General features: G+C 43.6%; 1 protein-coding gene and 1 long non-coding RNA gene across 9 annotated transcripts in view; one reads left to right on the forward strand and one right to left on the reverse strand.

The window, feature by feature from the left end:
* The window catches only part of LOC140642402 (uncharacterized), a 46,693-nt gene extending 44,868 nt beyond the window's left edge, over positions 1 to 1,825 (reverse strand). For all 3 annotated transcript variants that reach the window (XR_012038840.1, XR_012038838.1, XR_012038839.1), the window contains exon 1: positions 1,660 to 1,825. This is a non-coding gene — a long non-coding RNA (uncharacterized lncRNA). The remainder of the gene's footprint in view (positions 1 to 1,659) is intronic.
* Positions 1,826 to 2,038: 213 nt separating this feature from the next.
* The window catches only part of OS9 (OS9 endoplasmic reticulum lectin), a 30,774-nt gene continuing 13,764 nt past the window's right edge, over positions 2,039 to 19,048 (forward strand). For all 6 annotated transcript variants that reach the window (XM_072842982.1, XM_072842986.1, XM_072842984.1 and 3 more), the window contains exons 1-5: positions 2,039 to 2,240; positions 2,611 to 2,787; positions 3,620 to 3,683; positions 3,814 to 3,890; positions 4,078 to 4,176. In XM_072842982.1, coding sequence (XP_072699083.1) covers positions 2,079 to 2,240; positions 2,611 to 2,787; positions 3,620 to 3,683; positions 3,814 to 3,890; positions 4,078 to 4,176 — 579 coding nt within the window. In that variant the 5' untranslated portion in view covers positions 2,039 to 2,078. The remainder of the gene's footprint in view (positions 2,241 to 2,610; positions 2,788 to 3,619; positions 3,684 to 3,813; positions 3,891 to 4,077; positions 4,177 to 19,048) is intronic.

Genomic DNA, 19,048 nt, shown 5'->3' on the forward strand with positions numbered 1-19,048 from the left:
CTGGGTAGCATTTCTGCCAGCTGCTTTGTCTCCACATGGCCTGGGGTGGTGAACGTGTTCCCTGCCAGAGATGCCTGAGTTGTTAAAGTGGATCACTGTTTCTTGGCTGGTGAACATATTCACTTCTTCAATACCAGAGATACTGTTTATTCCTAACTTCTTTAAAGAGAACTGAAGTTTTTTATCATCTGCTATAGCTGTTCTATGAACCTTCTTTCGTTTTTAAATTTTTTTAAATTATTTTTTAAAGATTTTATTTATTTATTCATGAGAGACACAGAGAGAGGCAGAGACACAGGCAGAGGGAGAAGCAGGCTCCACGCAGGGAGCCCGACATGGGACTTGATCCGGGTCTCCAGGATCACGCCCTGGGCCGAAGGCAGACACTTAACCATTGAGCCACCCAGGTGCCCTGAACCACCTTCTTCCTGTGAGCAGTTCCTTTGCCACCAACGTGCACGAGTGCTTGCAGTCTGGCGAGTTTCTCCGGGTTCATGATAGTGTCTTTCATCTTGCTGGAGGGGAAATGGGACCGTGAGAGGGAACAGGGTTGGTGCTCAGGTGGTGTCGGGGGGCCCAGATGAGATTAGGTGCACACACTCGGGGATGCAGGATGGCAGCTAGAAGGAGGCTGGAAGTTCTAGTCTTTCTGTTGAATTTTTGTTTCTGCAATCGTGGTTTTGATTTTCAAGAGTTTTTGTTGTTGTTGTTGTTGTTGTTGTTTTCTCAATAGCACTTCCTTTCTAGGGATGCCTGGGTCGCTCAGTGGTTGAGCATCTCCCTTTGGCTCAGGGAGTGATCCTGGGGTCCTGGGATCGAGTCCACATTGGGCTCCCCACAGGGAGCCTGCTTCTCCCTCTGCCTGTGTCTCTGCCTCTCTCTCTCATGAATAAATAAATCTTTTTAAAAATAGTAGTTACTTTCTAAATAGCTTCCTGTTGTTGTATTATGATAATATATTATCTCTCTGAGGATAGTAATGATAGATTTTGGGGGTTTGTTTTTTATTTTATTCTCCCTTGTAATTTCTGCTTCTTCCAAATTGCTTCTCCCCCCCGCCCCCTTCTGGTCTGTTTTGGTTTCTTTCTTGTACACTAAGGGATTTCCTTAAATGTCTTTGATCCTTGGCTGCCTACTTATACTTTAGAGGACATTAAAAAGCTGATTGGAAAAACCATGTGAGAGCTGGGACATGTAGGCCAGGAGCTTAATTGTAGAATTCCTTCGACTCTTTCATTAACATAACCCTAATGAATCTCTGGGACTTCTCTTTTGGACTGGTCATATTCCCCAGAGGAGTTTTTCCAAAAGTATAACCATGCTCTTGTTGATCTTTGTTTAGGAGTTACCATTCCTTCATTTGTTTTCTAGCTTCTAAAATATTGCTGCTGTTGTCTCCTTTCCCTTTCGGGGCCTGGAGGATAGTGCGGGCATTTGCCCCCCCCAGCCCCACCCCTAGGCTTTAGCTGGAAGCCTCCGTTATTTCTTTAGGATCATTTCATTGGAGGACAACTATGGGATCATCGTGTAGAAAGGTTTTGACACAGATTTCTAGATTGCCCTAAAGTTGTATGTATACATGAAAGGAGAATGCTTTTACATAATAATTGTTTTTGCAACAAGTATTCAGTAACTTTCATGGGAATTGCATGCACTCACCCATCGGCCTCAATCCTCCACCTGGCGCGGGCAGGCTACCATGCAAGAAACGACTAAAAAAAAGAGAGGAGCGGGAGAGATAAAGACCTGCGCGTGACAGCTAGGCGAAAACAGAAAGAGGACTCCAGGGGGCCAGCGCGTTAGACCGCGCCTCCCTGGCAACGGGGGAGGGTGGGAGGCGGTCTGCCGCCGTCGATAATTGGTTGGGCTCCTGGCCAATCACGAGCAGCGAGTGGCCTTGCTCACCGTCGGGGTCCACCTCCCCGTGGGCTCCGAGGCCACGCTAGCAAATGGGAACGGGCCTGGCGGGAGGGACAGGCCGCGCAGCCAATGAAAACTCCCGGCGGCCATGGGCGGGGTGAGGCCGCTGCCAGGTTTAGGGCGGAAGGAGCGGCGCCGGGTAGGAAGGTGAACGAAAGATGGCGGCGGAGTCGCTGCTGTCCGGTCTGTTGCGGCTGCTGCTTCTGGGGCTCCTGTTACCCGCAAGTCTGACGGGCGGCGTCGGCAGCCTGAACCTAGAGGAGCTGAGCGAGATGCGCTATGGGATCGAGATCCTGCCGCTGCCTGTCATGGGAGGCCAGGTGAGGAGGCGTGGAGCAAGGGAAAGGGGAGAGGGAGAGCGAGAAGGGCCGCCGTGCAGTCCGCCGCGGGCGCCAAGAGCAGCCGGGCGGGGTAGTGGGGGTCACGATGACGGCGGAGGGTCGTTGCCTGAGACCGCTCGCCCCGGGGCCGGGCCTGGGAGCGGTGGGGGCTCCCGCTGTCCGCCTCGGCTCCTGATCTGCACCCAGACTGCGCCGCGGAGAAGCGGGAGCGCTCGGCCCCGCACCGCCGCAGGACCTGGGGCGCGTTCTGACGTGGCTGGGCTCTTCCCGGGTCCGGACGGGGGTCCCCTGGTTGTCGCTGACCCCGCCTCTCTCTGCCTCCCTGCCCCCCGACCTCCTTCTTTCCCAGAGCCAGGCTTCCGACGTGGTGATCGTCTCCTCCAAGTACAAGCAGCGCTACGAGTGTCGCCTGCCGGCCGGAGCTATTCACTTCCAGCGCGAAAGGGAGGAGGAGGCACCTGCCTACCGAGGGCCTGGCATCCCCGAGTTGTTGAGCCCAATGAAGGATGCTCCTTGCCTGCTGAAGGTGAGAGGGGTTGGGGAGAACGGAATGCGGCCCGGGAGCTAGCTATCCGTGTGGGAACCAGAGTGCCCCTGAGCGAAGAGGGTCGAGAGGACCTGTGGGAGTTAAGGCGATTGGAGGAGTAGACATTGTACAGGCAGGAAAGAAGCAAAGGACCGGCAACCACTGATGACACTTTGCTGAATGAAGAGGAGGGCTAGGATAGAAGAGCTCCGAGTCATGGCTAAGCCAAGATTGAGGTGCCTGAAGGGGGTCACTGTGGGCAGGAGAGAAGCCCTCCCCGTAAAGTCACCCCTGCCTCTGTCACTCTCGGCCCAGTGTCCTATTTTACTTTCATCATGGCAGTTTTCATGATCCGAAGTCATCTTACCGACTGAATCGCCAGCTTATTTATTTTTGGCCTGGAATGTGGGTACATGAGGAGGTCAGAGCATTTATCTTGTTCACAGCTGTATCCCCACTGGCTAGAACAGCCCACTGAATGTTGTAGAAGTTCAATTAATGTTTGAATACTCTATATTTTCCTGGTCCGAGTGCTTCGCGGATGCCATGATGTCTTACCTTTGTGGAAGGCAAAGAAGGATTTTTAAAAAGTCTTTTCAAAGGAAGGAGTGAAAAGACCACAGGTAGAAAACATACCCTGGAGGTATTTCTTCCAGTCACAGAAGGAAAGCAGCCCTTCCTCCTCACTGAGATTCTGGAGAATTGAGTGTGGAGGCAGAGGGGATGAGAAGTAGTTGAGAGGCTATGTGTCTTGGAGCCAGGAGAGATTCAGGTTCCAGGCAGAGACGTCCTGCACTCTATCCCCTTGATTGTTCATTTTTTTTATTGTCAGACCAAGGACTGGTGGACGTATGAATTCTGTTATGGACGCCACATCCAGCAGTACCACATGGAAGGTGACTCACGCCTACATTTTCCCTAAGCCCTCAGCAACACGTCATGGAAGGTGACCTGCCTCCCCAGTCCCCTTCCCTCTTTGTCCTCTTAGAAGGGAGTAACGGTGCTTCACTGTGGTTTCTCTTACAGATTCAGAGATCAAAGGTGAAGTCCTCTATCTCGGCTACTACCAATCGGCCTTCGACTGGGACGATGAGACAGCCAAGGTGGCAAGAGTTTGGGATTGGGAGAGAACAGGGTCCTGGCTGTAGACTAAGCGCCCTGACAAGAAGGGGTGGGTCAGAATTAGCTGACATGTTGCTTGGGGCTTGGTGGCCATTAGGACAAAGTGCCATTCTTCCTCTTTGCTTTCTTTCCTTCCACCCCTGCCCTCCTCCTTAATGTCCTCCCCAGGCCTCCAAGCAACATCGCCTGAAACGCTACCACAGCCAGACCTATGGCAATGGATCCAAGTGCGACCTCAATGGGAGGCCACGGGAGGCCGAGGTTCGGGTGAGTCTCAAGAGAGGGAAATGGACACTCCCTCAGTGATAATTTAGATTCTAAGGGAAGAGGGCGGGGTTGCAGGTTACACTCTAGGAGGTCTCTTGCAGACTCCAAACTCTAATTTTAAGACTCCTTTTTCCAATTGGTAGTTGGACGCCACTGCCCGGATAGTCCGAGGCACTTCACATCTGCATTTCCCAAATCCTCTCCTCAGAACTCCTAGCCATGCCTATTCTTTCTTCCATGTTTCATCTCTTTATCACCCAAGCTAGAAAGCTGAGCATCATTCCTGATTCTTCCTTTCTTCGTTTAACGTCAGTGAGGTTGTACTGGTGTCGGCATGGGCCTCTGCTCTGGGGATACAGTGATGGACAAACATGCAGACCCTTCCCTAGATAGGAAGACATGTTAACAAAAAAAATCAGAAATGAGGGAACCCTGGGTGGTGCAGTGGTTTGGCGCCTGCCTTTGGCCCAGGGCACGATCCTGGAGACCTGGGATCAAATCCCACGTCGGGCTTCCAGTGCATGGAGCCTGCTTCTCCCTCTGCCTGTGTCTCTGCCTCTCTCTCTCTCTGTGTGTGACTATCATAAATAAATAAAAATTTAAAAAAAATTTTTAAAAAAATCAGAAATGAGTCTGTGACTACAAACTGAGGAATGGTGTGAAAGAAAGGAATTTAGTAAATCAGTTAATGACAAAGCCAATTCATTTTACCTCTAGATTTCTCTGACCACTCTCTTCTTTCCTATGGTTGGTGCCTTCATCTCTCACCTGCATTACTGCCATCAGCCTCTTTTTTTTTTTATTTTTTATTTAATTATGATAGTCACACAGAGAGAGAGAGAGAGAGGCAGAGACATAGGCAGAGGGAGAAGCAGGCTCCATGCACCGGGAACCCGACGTGGGATTCGATCCCGAGTCTCCAGGATCGCGCCCTGGGCCAAAGGCGGGTGCCAAACCGCTGTGCCACCCAGGGATCCCAGCCATCTGCCTCTTAACAGGTGTTCCTGATCTAGTGGCCCTTAACTGAATTCAGGCAGGCAGATTTATGGTGGGAAAGGTTCTTCAGGTGCTTTTAATGTGTATTCACAAACATAAACACCTATAGAGACCAGAATTACACACCTGATCACACAAGAATTCTCTTTCTGTAATACAGACTTGCACATGCAATTGTGTGCTGGTAGATGTTGAACACTAATCACCAGTATAGAGCAGTGGAGGGGGAGCCTTGATTTGTAACATTTGTTGATATCTGTGGTATAAATATTCCTACCATGGCCAGATTCATGCTATCAATGTGTTGTCAACCATCTTGCAACATTCCTGAAAATTTACCAGTTGGCTGTTGTGAACTAGTGTGAGCTGACTCCCATCATATCAGTATAGCAAGTATTACTTCTCTGTCCACTCCTGGAAAACCTTCAGTGATTCTGCTTTGGCACAAAGGCTAAGATCCAAATACTTCAGCAAGGTGAGGGTGGCAGGGGAGTGGTGGGAAGCCCTCAGATTCTGGATGTATTTTGAAGGTGGTTCCAATTAGATTTGTTGATGGATTGGATATGGAGTGGAGTCGGGTATGACTCCAGGGTTTTTTAGCTTGAGCAACTGCCATTTGCTAAAATGGAAAGGAATAGGGGGAAACAAGGTTGATGTTAGACATGGGAAGGTCAGAACGACTATAGACACCCAGTGGTGATGTCCAGTTGGTAGTTGGCTCTGTAATTCTGGAGATATAAATACTCATTGTGTTTCTTCCCCACTGGCCTTCTTTCTGCTCTTTGAATCAGTGAGTCTCCTTGTTCCTTCTGTGTAAAGCTGTCTTCCCCCAGGTTTTTGAGTGCTTGGCTCCAACCCCTCATTCAAGTTATATATCCCTGTGACATCTTCACAGGGAGCCCTAATGCAGGCATACACAACACACACACCCTTCTGCCCCCATCCTGGTAAACACCTGCAGTGTTTTATATTCTTCAAAGCATGTATCATTTCCTGAAATTATCTTATTTGTTGAGTTTAATATTTTTCTTGGTCTACCCCGACTAAAATAAGTTCCAGGAAGGCAGGGACTTTTTTTTTTTTTTTCCTTTTATTTTTTGTCTGTCTTACTTTGTGCTGTATCTTTGGTGCTTGGAATAGTGCCTGGCACCAAGAAGGTGCCCAGAAATTATTTGTTGAATGAATGATAAACCAATTCAGATGGGTTTTTGTTTCTTTTTTTTTTTAAGATTTTATTTATTTATTAATGAGAGACATACAGAGAGAGGCAGAGACACAGGCAGAGGGAGAAGCAGGCTCCATGCAGGGAGCCCGATGCAGGTCTTGATCCCGGGACTCAGGGGTCACGCCCTAAGCCGAAGGCAGGCGCTAAACCACTGAGCCACCCAGGGATCCCCCAATTCAGATGTTATTTATTTCATGTGAACTTTTGGCTTACCCAGAAGGTTAGTTAGGTTTCTTCAGCATTTCATATACACATATCCATGTCCACATATATCCATGGCCTAGTCTGTTTGGGCTGCTAGAACAAAATACCACAGACTGAGAATCCTATAAACAGAAATTTTTTTCCTTCCAGCTCTGTAAGTCGGAGATCAGGGTGCTAGCATGTTCGGGTGAGGGCCCTCTTCCAGGTCATAGACTTGTTATTTATTCTCTCATGGTAGAAGGGGCTAGGGAGCCTGTGGAGCCTCTTTTATAAGAGCATTAATCCCATTCGTGAAGGTTCCACCCTTATCACCTCAGCACCTCCCAAAGGCCCCACTTCCTAATACTATCACATTGGGCATAGATGTTTAGGGGGACACAAACATTCAGACCATAGCAACCCACAGGCATTTATTATCTTTTAACATATATAATCTATTATAGCACTTGCTTTATTATATTCTTTTTTTCTTGAGATTTATTTATTTATTCATGAGACACACAGAGAGAGGCAGAGACATAAGCAGAGGGAGAAGCAGGCTCCCTGCAGGGAGCCTGATGTGGGACTCGATCCCAGGACCCCAGGATCATGACCTGAGCCGAAGGCAGACGCTCAACCACTGAGCCTCCCAGGCATCCGTCTTTATTATATTCTAATTATTATTTTTTAAAAGTGGACTCCATACCCAACATGAAGCCCAGTGCAGGGCTTGAACTCGAGCCCTGAGATCAAGACTTAAGTTGAGGTCAGGAGTCAGATGCTTAAACAGCTGAGCCACCCAGGCACCCCTATTTCTTGATTACTATCCATAGCTTCAGTAGGCCAGAACTGAGGGCAAAGACTGCATTTTCCTCCTATCTGTTGAATATATGTCCTAGGCCAAGGACTGTATAGAAACTGGGGATAAAATGGTGACTGAAACACCTAGTCCTGCTCTCAGGAGATGGATATTAAATAAACAACCACAACAAGTGGGATAAAATCTAACCTGTGAAGTACGTGTCATAGGGGGCCACACAATAAAGGAACCGGCCGAGTCTAAGTAAAGGGGGGGCTGCCTGGAGAACGTGACCTTTGAACTAACAGTTGAAGGCTGAGGAGTTGGTCCAGCAGGTGTAGAGGAGTGAGAGAGGGAAGAGACATACCAGGTGAAAGGTATGGTAAGTGCCAAAGGCCTGGAGACAAGGGGCAATTGATAGCTCTTCACGGTGACTGGAGAGAATTGTGGGAAGGGAGTGTGGGGCGTGAGGCTGGGCAAATGTTAGGGGATAGTTTACATGTCATGAAACTCTCGAGCCATGTTGAGGAGTTTGGATGATCTGAGAAATAAGGGAGGAAACCAAATGAAATATTTTAAGTGGAATGATGACATATCCAATTTTGGTTCTGAAGGCTCACTCTGGCTGGAGTGTAGCAAATGATTGGGAGGCCAGTTAGATGTTTGCACAGTCCAGGTGAGAGAAGAATGTGGCCTAGGGATGAAGAAATGTGAATTTTGGGGGAACTTTAGGGGCCAGAGTCAATAGAATAAGATTCATGGGTTTCTGGCTTGAGCAACTGCATAGATGGTGGTTCCATCTATAGTATCTGTAGCTTGAGTAGGCCAAGGTATGGAGTAGAGAGAGGAATATGTCTGGTGGAGGAAAATGATGATTCTGGTTTTGAGTATGATGATTTGGGTGGCTGCAGGCATCCACGTAGAGATGTCTGAGGAGGCTGTTGGATCTGTGGGTTTGGAGCTCAGGAAAGGGATCGGAATTAAACCTGGAGGGCTGGGAGTCATCAGCATATTGGCTATAATTGGAATCATGGGCTGGATAAAATCCTCCCAAGGAAACAGTACCTAGTGAAAAAAGTGGAACAGAACATTGAGGAAGCCATCATTAAAAGCATGGGCAGAAGAGGGCTTTGCCGAGAAGAAGGGGCCAGAACGGAGACGACAGTGACATATCTCAAAGAGGGACTGTCCATGGCCACAGGTGGATCTGAACCTTTCGGGAAGAGGAAAATTAAAAACTGCTCGTAGATGATCATAGGAATTATTATTTTAATAAAAGCAAAAGCAAAGCAAATAAATGCACAAGGAAATAAGAATTCACACAGTAGGCGTGGGAACCAGATGGAAAGTTCTAAGTCCTCTACGCCCAGTCTCTGGGACTCAGACCTGTGAGCAGAGGTCACTGGCGATCTTTGTTCCAGCGGTGTTAGTAGGGGTAGTAAAGAAGTGGAAGCCTTTGAAGAAGTCTGGATATGAAGGGGAGGGAAAAGGCGAGCACTAGAGGGGTTATGAGGTTGGGGAGACTGGGGCTTCGTTGTTGTTGTTTAGTGTTTTAAGATGGGAACATGTGTAAATGCTGCTGGGTGGACCTGGCAGAAAGGAGAAGGAGAATTAGAGGAGAAAGAAGGGGAAGGGAACGTGGGCAGGCCGGGGTAGGGCATTGCAGGAGCGCCGTTACCCTGAGAGCATCTAGGGTTGTCACGGGAGTGAAAGGGTGTGGTATTTGCTGGGGGGTCTGGAGGTTTCAGTGGCAGACAGTTGAGGGCATTCCTGTCAGGCTGTTTTTCATTTCTCAGTTCTCATATCCTGGTAGACCACCCATGTTCATTGCCTTCGTGATTGAGCAAACTTCCCCCTCCAGGGCAAACAGTGAAGTTCCATCTTCTCAATGCCTCCTGGGTGGGAGCGGTGTGTGTCGTGTTTGGTAAAAGTGCAGCTCCCGTGGGGTTTGGGAAACTAGCCTTCTTGAATTGAACGAATCTGGATCCCTAATCTCAATTCTTAGATTAAGTAAGATTTCACAGAGATCTAAGATTTCCCCTTTCTAATCTCTAATTATGAAACTTTTCAAACTTACAGAAAATAATGGCCTGAAAATCTACTGCCAGGGGACACGGATGTTAACATTTTGCAATATTTGCATCAGAAAGGAATAGGATGCTAATGATAGAGTTAAAACCCACCCTCTCATTTCTTCCCTCCCCCTCCTCTCCAGAAACAACCACAACCATGTCTGCCCTTGCTTTGTACTTTTTTTTTTTTTTAAGATTTTATTTATTTATTCACGAGAGACACAGAGAGAGGCAGAGACATAGTCAGAGGGAGGAGAAGCAGGCTCCATGCAGGGAGCCTGATGTGGGACTCGATCCCGAAACTCTGGGATCACGTCCGGAGCAGAAGGCAGATGCTCAACCGCTGAGCCACCCAGGTGTCCCTTGCTTTGTATTTTTAGCGGTTGTACACATATCATAGGCACTATATATTGTTTTGTATTTTAAAATTATACATTAACAGTATCAACTTGCTTTTCCACTAATCAGGGTTTGCCATCCTGAAGCATAAAGCAGAGATCTAGTTCAGTGATTCTAATGGCTGCGTTGTGTGTCATTGTTTACTTACTATCCTCTACTGAGGAGCAGTTGGGTTTGAACTCTGCACAGTGATGCAGTGGAGGGCTTGTTGTGAGTATGCAGGAGTTTGCCTGAGGGAAAAGCCAAGAGGGACAACAACAGAGTTACAGGGAAGGCATATCTTATTGGTGAATGTGATGCATTTTTCAGTCTTTAATGTGTATGTATTCTTTGTTTATTTTTATTAATATATTAATTTTTGGTTATGGTAAAATAGACACAAAAATTACTATTTTAGGGGCACCTGGGTGGCTCAGCTGGTTAAGCATCTGCCTTCAGCCCAGGTCATGATCCCAGGGTCCTGGATGGAGCCCCATGTCACGCTCCTGGCTCAGTGGGGAGCCTGCTTCTCCCTCTACCCCCTGCTCGTGCTCTTTCGTGCACTCTTTCTCTCAAATAAATAAAAATCTTTTAAAAGAAGTTACCATTTTGGGAACCCTGGGTGGCTCAGCGGTTGAACGTCTGCCTTTGGCTCAGGGCATGATCCCCCAGTCCAGGGATCGAGTCCCACATTGGCCTCGCTGCGTAGAGCTTGCTTCTCCATCTTCCTGTATCTCTGCCTCTTTCTCTGTCTCTTCTGAATAGATAAATAAATAATATAAAATAAAAATTAAAAAAAAATAGGGATCCCTGGGTGGCGCAGCTGTTTGGCGCCTGCCTTTGGCCCAGGGCGCGATCCTGGAGACCCAGGATCGAATCCCACGTCGGGCTCCCGGTGCATGGAGCCTGCTTCTCCCTCTGCCTATGTCTCTGCCTCTCTCTCTCTCTCTCTCTCTCTGTGCAACTATCATAAATAAATAAAAATTAAAAAAAAAAAACCCTATCTTCAAAAAAATTAAAAAAATAAAAAGTTACCATTTTAACAATTTTTAAGTGTACAATTCAGTGGCATTAATTGCATTAACAGTGTTGTATAACTATTACCACTATCTATTTCCAGAACAATTTCATCATCCCAGACAAACTCTATACCCAGGAGGTAATAATTACCCATTTCTCCCCCTTCCTCCAGGCTCTGTCCTGCTTTCTATCTGTATAAATTTGCTTGTTCTGGGTACTGCACATAAGTACATCACACAATATTTGTCCTTTAGTGTGTGTCTGGCTTATTTCACTTAGCATAATGTTTTCAAGATCCATCCATGTTGTAGTATGTATCAGAACTTTATTTCTTTTTATGGCATATTCCTCTTGTGGAACACTTAGTAATATTCCATTGTACGTATATTCCATATCTTATTTATTCATCTGTTGATGGATGAATACTCTGGTGTTTCCACCTTTTGGCTATTGTGAATAAAGCTGCACGGAACATTGATGTACAAGTATCTGTTTTGAATCCGCTTGAAATTTTTTTTTAATCAGACAACTATCTAGCTCTCTTTTCTTTTTTAAAAATTAATTAATTTAAATTCAATTAGTTAACATATGATGTATTATTGGTTTCACAGGGAGAGGTCAGTGATTCATCAGTCTCATATAATGCCCAGTACTCAGCACATCACTTGCCATCCTTAAAGCCCATCACCCTGTTACCCCATCCCCCTCCCCCCTCTCCTCCAGCAACCCTCAGTTTGTTTCCTATGACTAAGAGTCTCTCATAGTTTGTCTCCGTTTCTGATTTCATCTTCTTTTATTTTTCCCTCCTTTTCTCTATGATCCTCTGTTTTGTTTCTTAAATTCCCATATGAATGAGATCATATGGTAATTGTCTTTCTCCTATTGATTTATTTCACTTAGCATAATATCTTTTGGTTCCATCCACATCATTGTAAATGGCAAGATTTCATTTTTTTTTTGTAATGGCTTGAGTCATATTCTATTCTCTCTCTATACACACACACACACACACACACACACCACATCTTCTTTATCCATTCATCTATCAACGGACATCTGGGCTCTTTCCATAGTTTGCCTATTGTGGATATTGCTGCTATAAACATTGGGGTGCAGGTGCCCCTTCAGATCTCTACATTTTGTTTCTTTGGGGTAAACACCTGATAGTGCAATTGCTGAGTCATAGTGTAGCTCTATTTTCAACTTTTCAAGGAACCTCCATACTGTTTTCCAGAGTAGCTGAACCAGCTTGCATTCCCACCAACATTGTAAGATGGTTCTGCGTACTCGCCAACATCCATTGTTTCCTGACTTGTTAATTTTAGCCATTCTGAGCTGGTGTGAGGTGGTATCTCATTGGGGTTTTGATTTGTATTTCCCTGATGCCGAGTGATGTTGAGCAATTACATTGAATTTTATATTAATTTGGAGAGAATTGATATTTTATGATACTGATTCTTCATTCACAATGAACATAATGTATACTTCTATTTACTTATTGCCTTGTATATTAGTAAGATTTTAATTTTCTCAAAAAAAAAAAGATTTTAATTTTCTCTACAAAAGCTTTTGTATATCTCATGTGAGGTTAGTTCTAGATACCTTGTAGCTTTTATTTGTCTTATGTGTATAGGCAAATGTTTCAACCGTACAGGTACCTTATAGTTTTCGATGCCATTGTAAATAGCATCTTTCATTTTTTTATTTTTTTAAAGATTTATTTATTTATTTGAGGGGATCAGGGGAAGCGAGAGAAGGAGAGAGAGTGAAGCCTGATGCAGGGCTTGATCCCAGGACCCTGAGATCATGACCTGAGCTGAAATCAAGAGTTGGATGCTCAACTGACTAAGCTACCCAGGTGCCCCGTAAATGGCATCTTTTAAAAATTAGTTTCTGATTGATTGTTGCTGGGGTAATAGTCACATTATTAATTTTATATATTAATCTTATATTCACAACTTTACTGAACTTCCATTTCCAATAGTTTGCAGGTTCTCATAGACTTTCTATGTGGATAATTATGTTGTCTGCAAATAGGGAAACTTTGGCTTCTTCCTTTCTAATCCTTTATATATTTTATTTTTCTTATACCTGTAGTGCAGTAGAAGTGGTTATGGTGGGCCTCTCTGGCTAGTTCTGACTTTATTTATTTTTCTTTAAAGATTTTATTTATTTATTCATGAGAGACACAGAGAGAGAGAGGCAGAGACACAGGCAGAGGGAGAAGCAGGCTCCATGCAGGGAGCCCACTGCAGGACTTGATCCTGGGACTCCAGGATCACACCCTGGGTCAAAGGCAGGCGCTAAACCGCTGAGCCACCCAGGGATCCCGGCTTGTTCTAACTTTAAAGGAAATGCGCCTGAAGGGTAGACCCGGTGGTGCAGCGGTTTAGCACCACCTGCAGCCTGGGGTGTGATCCTGGAGACTCGGGATTGAGTCCCACGTCAGGCTTCCTATATGGAGCTTCTCCCTCTGCCTGTGTCTCTGCCCCTCTCTCTCTCTGTCTCTATGAATAAATTAAAAAAAAAAATCTTAAAAAAAAAAAAGTGCTCCTGAAGTTACACTATTAACATGATATTTTCCGGGGATCCCTGGGTGGCGCAGTGGTTTGGCGCCTGCCTTTGGTCCAGGGCGCGATCCTGGAGACTCGGGATCGAATCCCACGTCGGGCTCCCGGTGCATGGAGCCTGCTTCTCCCTCTGCCTGTGTCTCTGCCTCTCTCTCTCTCTGTGACTATCATAAATAAATAAAAATTAAAAAAAAAAAAAAAAAAACATGATATTTTCCTATAGGCTTTTTGTAGACACCCCTTATCATGTGAGTGAAGTTCCATTTTATTCCTAGTTTCCTAGTTTGTGGAATACTTTCATCATGGGTAGGTGTGGAATTTTAACACATGTTTTGTCTATATCTATCAAGATGATCATATAACTTTTCATCTTTATTTTTTAATATGGTGAATTCAAACTAATTCATTGTCTAAGGTCTTTTTTACCCTTGCATTTCTGGAATAATTCATGGTCATAAGGTATTTTTTTAAAGATTTTATTTTCTTTAAGTATGTAATCTCTCTACCCAACGTGGGGCTTGAACTGACAACTCTGAGATCAAGAGTTATGTGCTCTATCAACTAGGCCAGCCAGGTGCCTCTTGAAATATTCTTTTTTTTTTTTTTAATTTTATTTATTATTTATGATAGTCACAGAGAGAGAGAGAGAGAGAGGCAGAGACACAGGCAGAGGGAGAAGCAGGCTCCATGCACTGGGAGCCCAACGTGGGATTCGATCCCGGGTCTCCAGGATCACACCCTGGGCCAAAGGCAGGCGCCAAACCGCTGCGCCACCCAGGGATCCCCCTCTTGAAATATTCTTAATACATTAACATATTTGGAACACCTGGGTGGCTCAGTGGTTGAGCATCTGCCTTTGGCTCAGGGCGTGACCCCGGGGCCCTGGGATCAAGTCCCACATCGGGCTCCCTGCATGAACTGCTTCTCCCTCTGCCTGTGTCTCTGCCAATCTCTCTGTGTCTCTAATGAATAAATACAATCTTAAAAAAAAAATGCATTGGCATATTGTTTCCTAATATTTTAATTGATTTTTACAGCTCTTTTCTTTTTTTAAAGATTTTTATTTATTCATGAGAGACACACAGAGAGAGAGGCACAGACACAGGCAGAGGGAGAAGCAGGCTCCATGCAGGGAGCCTGACATGGGATTCAATCCCGGGATCTCCAGGATCACGCCCTGGGCTGAAGGCAGCGCTAAACCGCTGAGCCACCTGGGCTGCCCTACAGCTGTTTTCATAAGTGAATTGGTCAACAATTTTCTTGTATTGTTTAGTCTTGTCTTGGTATCAAATTGTATTAGCTTCATAAATGTCTTGAGAAGTTTCTCTCTTTCCTTGTTCTCTGGAAGAGTTTGCTAAGATAGAGATTATTCATTAAAGGTTTGGGAGAACTCTGTAAAACCACCTCATCCCAATACACCACAATACTATATATTGTGTATTGTGGGGATGGTTTTTACTACTGATTTAATTTATTAGATGATAATAAGAGTCTTTCATATTAATGCATGAAGCATTAACAAGTTACAGTTTCATAGGCCATTATTTAGTTGTCTAAATTTTCAAGTGTTTTAGTATAAAATTGTTTTATGTTTATTTTTAATAATCATCTTTTATAGATTTGTGCCCTTTTTAATTCCTTTTTATTTTTGAAATTTTATTTATGTATTCATGAGAGACACAGAGAGAGAGAGGCAGGGACACAGACAGAGGAAGAAGCAGGTTCCGTGCAGGGAGCCCGACGTGGGACTCGATCCTGGGTCTCCAGGATCACGACCTGGGTGTGAAGGCAGACGCTCAACTGCTGAGCCACCCAGGCGTCTCTTAATTCCTAACATAAACTTTGCCTTTTCTTTTTGTTGTTCTATCTTGCAGAAGATTTGTCTGTTAGTCCATGAGCTGCTTTTTGACTTTGCTTATATTCTCTGCTATCTTTATTATTTTCTTTCTTCTCCTCCTCTATGTTTATTATCTTCTCTTTCAAACCCTTGAATTTTTATCACACTTAAAAAATTCAATATTTAATTTTTTTGATTAGATAGTACATTCTCATAGCTCAAATATAGAAATGCCTATATATATATATATATATATATTTTTTTTTTTTTTTTGCTTATATTCGTTTTATAGAGAGAGAGCATGTGCGTGGAGGGGAGCAGAGAGAGGTAGAGGGATAATCTTAACTCCAAGACCAGCACGGAGCTGACATGAGGCTCGATCTCGTGACCTGACCCTGTGATCGTGACCTGACCTGAGATCATGACCTGAGCCAAAATCAGGAGTTGGGTGCTCAACCAACTGAGCTGCTGAGGTGCCCTAAGGGTCTTTTTTTTTTTTTTCTTAAGAAAACTACCCCCCCAATATGGGGTTTGAATTCATGACCCCAGGATCAAGATCTCATGCTCTACTGACTGAGCCAGCCAGGTGCCCTGACTCAGAGATTTTTTTTTCAATGTTCATAAAACATTTCTCCTTGAGCTCTTTCCAAATACATATATAAATAGCTTCATTTTCCTTCCTTTTTTTCTTTTTGTCTATTGTATAATTGACATATAACATTATATTAGTTTCAGGTATACAATACACAATGTTTCAGTGTTATATATATATATTGCAAAATGATCACAATAAGTCTAGTTACAGTTTTTTTTCTTGTCATGAGAACCTGTAGGACCTACTCTCTTGGCAACTTCCAAATAGGCTATATGGTATCATTAACTAAAATCACCATGTTGTACATCCCCCTGACTTATTTATAACTAGATGTTTGTACCTTTTGGCCTCCTTCACTCATTTTGCCCATTGCACCATTGTTTTTTTTTTTAAATTTATTTGTATTATTTAAAGATGTATGTATTTATTTATTTGAGAAAGAGAAAGCACAAGAAGAGGGAGGGGCAGAGGGAGAGAGAGAATCCTCAAGTAGATTCCCCACAGGGTGTGGAGCCAGACACAGAGCTCTATCCCAGGACCCACGGATCATGACCTGAGCTGAAATCAAGAGTTGGATGCTTAACGACTGAGCCACCCAGCTGCCCCGTTCTTATTCTTTTTAATAGTTGTTGTTATTCTCATACAGTTTGCTATCATTTGGCTAAATAGTTCCCTGTGGATGGACATTTAGGTTATTTAACTCTTATTAACACATAAGTGCTATAGTGAATAACCTTGTACCTATAAAGTATATGTAGGTTAAATTCCTGGAAGTAGACTTGGGTGATTTTTATACATACTGCCAAGTTACCCTGCTTAGGTAAATTACTCTCCCTCCAGCAATGTATGAGAATGCCAGTTCCCCTACAGCTATGCCACCTAGTGTATTTTTAAACTTGTGGATTTTGGCCAATCATCAGATAGGCATCAGGTAAACAATGATTTCTTAGTGTGGTTGTAATTAAGTAAAGGTAAATAATCTTAGGCCTGTTTAAGAGCCATTTCTCTTTTCAGCCTTTACTCTTCGTTCAACCATCCAAATTCTTTGCTCATTTTCCTAATAGATTGTTGCTCTTTTTCTTTTAAACTTTGAATAATAGATTGTCCGTTGTCCATAATAGGAATTGTGGGATGTTTCACTCACTTTCTCCTTTCCTAATTATGCATTGTAAATGTAAAGCTCCATTTCACTCCATGTGGGTTGCATCCCTCAAGTTTTGATATGCAGTGTTTGCATTTTCATAAGATTATTTATTTATTTGAAAGAGAGCATGAGTGGGGGGGAGGGGCAGAAGAAGAAGCAGACTGCCTGCTGAACAGGAAGCCTGAAGGGCTCAGAGCTCAGAGCTGGATCCAAGGACCCTGAGATCATGACCTGAGCTGAAGGCAAACTCAAAGCCACCCAGGCATCTCTCCATTTTCATTGTTTTTTGTACTTTACTTGAGAACTTACTTTAGATTTAAGCTTATTATATTTCTAAACAGATGTGTTTTATTTTTGTGGTTTTTATATAATTGTTATTGATTTCTAATTTTATGCTATTGTGTCAGTGTTTTGTTGGTGATTATCGACTTTGTCTGGTGAACTTTAAAAAATGGTCTGGGTGTGCCTGAAAGCATGTGTTTTTCTCTATTCAGTTCAAGACTAATGGTATTGGTCAAGTTTTCTACTACTTTTTGTTCAGGTGGCCAATTATTGAAAGAAGTTTATTAAAATTTTCACTGATGATGGTGGATTTGGCAATTTTGTTAATTTTTCCTTCATATATTTTGAGGCTGTTAGATACATATTAAATTTAGAATTGTAATATATTCATGGTAAATTATTCCTCTTATATTTCTCTTGTTCCTTAATATTGTGGTCATTTTTTTCCTAATTACATTTTTAAAATATTGTGGAATATACCACAATACATAAGATGGCATAAAACGTGCATGTATTGTGTAAGGATGCATAAAGGGAGTACCCATCTAATGGCCTTAGGTTATGGAAGAATACAGGCAGTACTGTAAAAGTTCCTCAGTGCCCCCACACACCACATCCCTCTCTCTGTCTTTATCACAGAGGTAACAGCTATCCTAACTTTATGAGAATTTCTTTGCTTTTCTCTATAGAGTTTTGCCATCTGTGTATGCATCTCATTTAATTTATCCTTCTTCTGAACTTTATACAAATGTATTTTGTGACAACTTGCAGAGTGCATACAAGGAAGTCTGGGATTTTTTTTTTTTCTTTTGCTCAGTACTGTGTTTGACATCCAGCCCCGTGCGGGGTGGTAGCTGCAGTGCACTCGCCTACAGGCCTGTAGCATAGTCTTTTGTATATAGTTCATCCTCTGTTCATCAGTTACCTTTCACAGACATTTGGGTTGGTTCCAGTTTTCTGCTGCTACTAGGTACAAAATTCTTTTAAGTATCTCCTAATATAATGTGCAAGAATGTTAAAGGAGAATTTTGCCCGGGTATACAATTGCTGGGTCATAGGATGTGAAGGTAAGCCCCAGTTCTAGTTTATTTGGCATTGCAGGATATTTTCCTAAGGTTTTGTTCCCATTCGTATCCTTATTGCAATACCACTTCCCAACATTCCATATATATATATTACTAATATATATTACGGGACTTTGAAATTTTTATTAATTTGTTGGGTATATAATGGCATTTCATGATGAATTTCTCATTTCACTGATTCCTAAAAACTGATCGTTTTTTCAAGTATTTATTAACATGAAACTGATTTAAACTAATATACTTAGGGGATCCCTGGGTGGCTCAGCGGTTTAGCACCTGCCTTCAGCCCAGGGCGTGATCCTGGAGTCCCGGGATTGAATCCCACGTCAGGCTCCCTGCATGGAGCCTGCTTCTCCCTCTGCCTTTCTCTCTCTCTCTCTCTCTCTCTGTGTCTATCATGAATAAATAAATAAAATCTTTAAAAAATAAATAAACTAATGTACTTAATTGATATCCTAATTTTAGGCCAAACTTTCATTAGAAATTAAACAATTTATTGATCCTCTAATGTTAAATCAATTTTGCGTTCCTGAGATGAACCTAGTTTGATCATATGTATTATCTTTGATTATCCTTTTTTGATCTTGCTGGATCCAGTTTGCTACTTTTTTAAAATTTTATTTATGTATTCATGAGAGACACAGAGAGAGAGAGAGAGAGGCAGAGACACAGGCAGAGGGAGAAGC

The sequence above is a fragment of the Canis lupus genome, chromosome 11, assembly GCF_048164855.1.
Source record: "Canis lupus baileyi chromosome 11, mCanLup2.hap1, whole genome shotgun sequence".
NCBI lineage: Eukaryota > Metazoa > Chordata > Mammalia > Carnivora > Canidae > Canis > Canis lupus.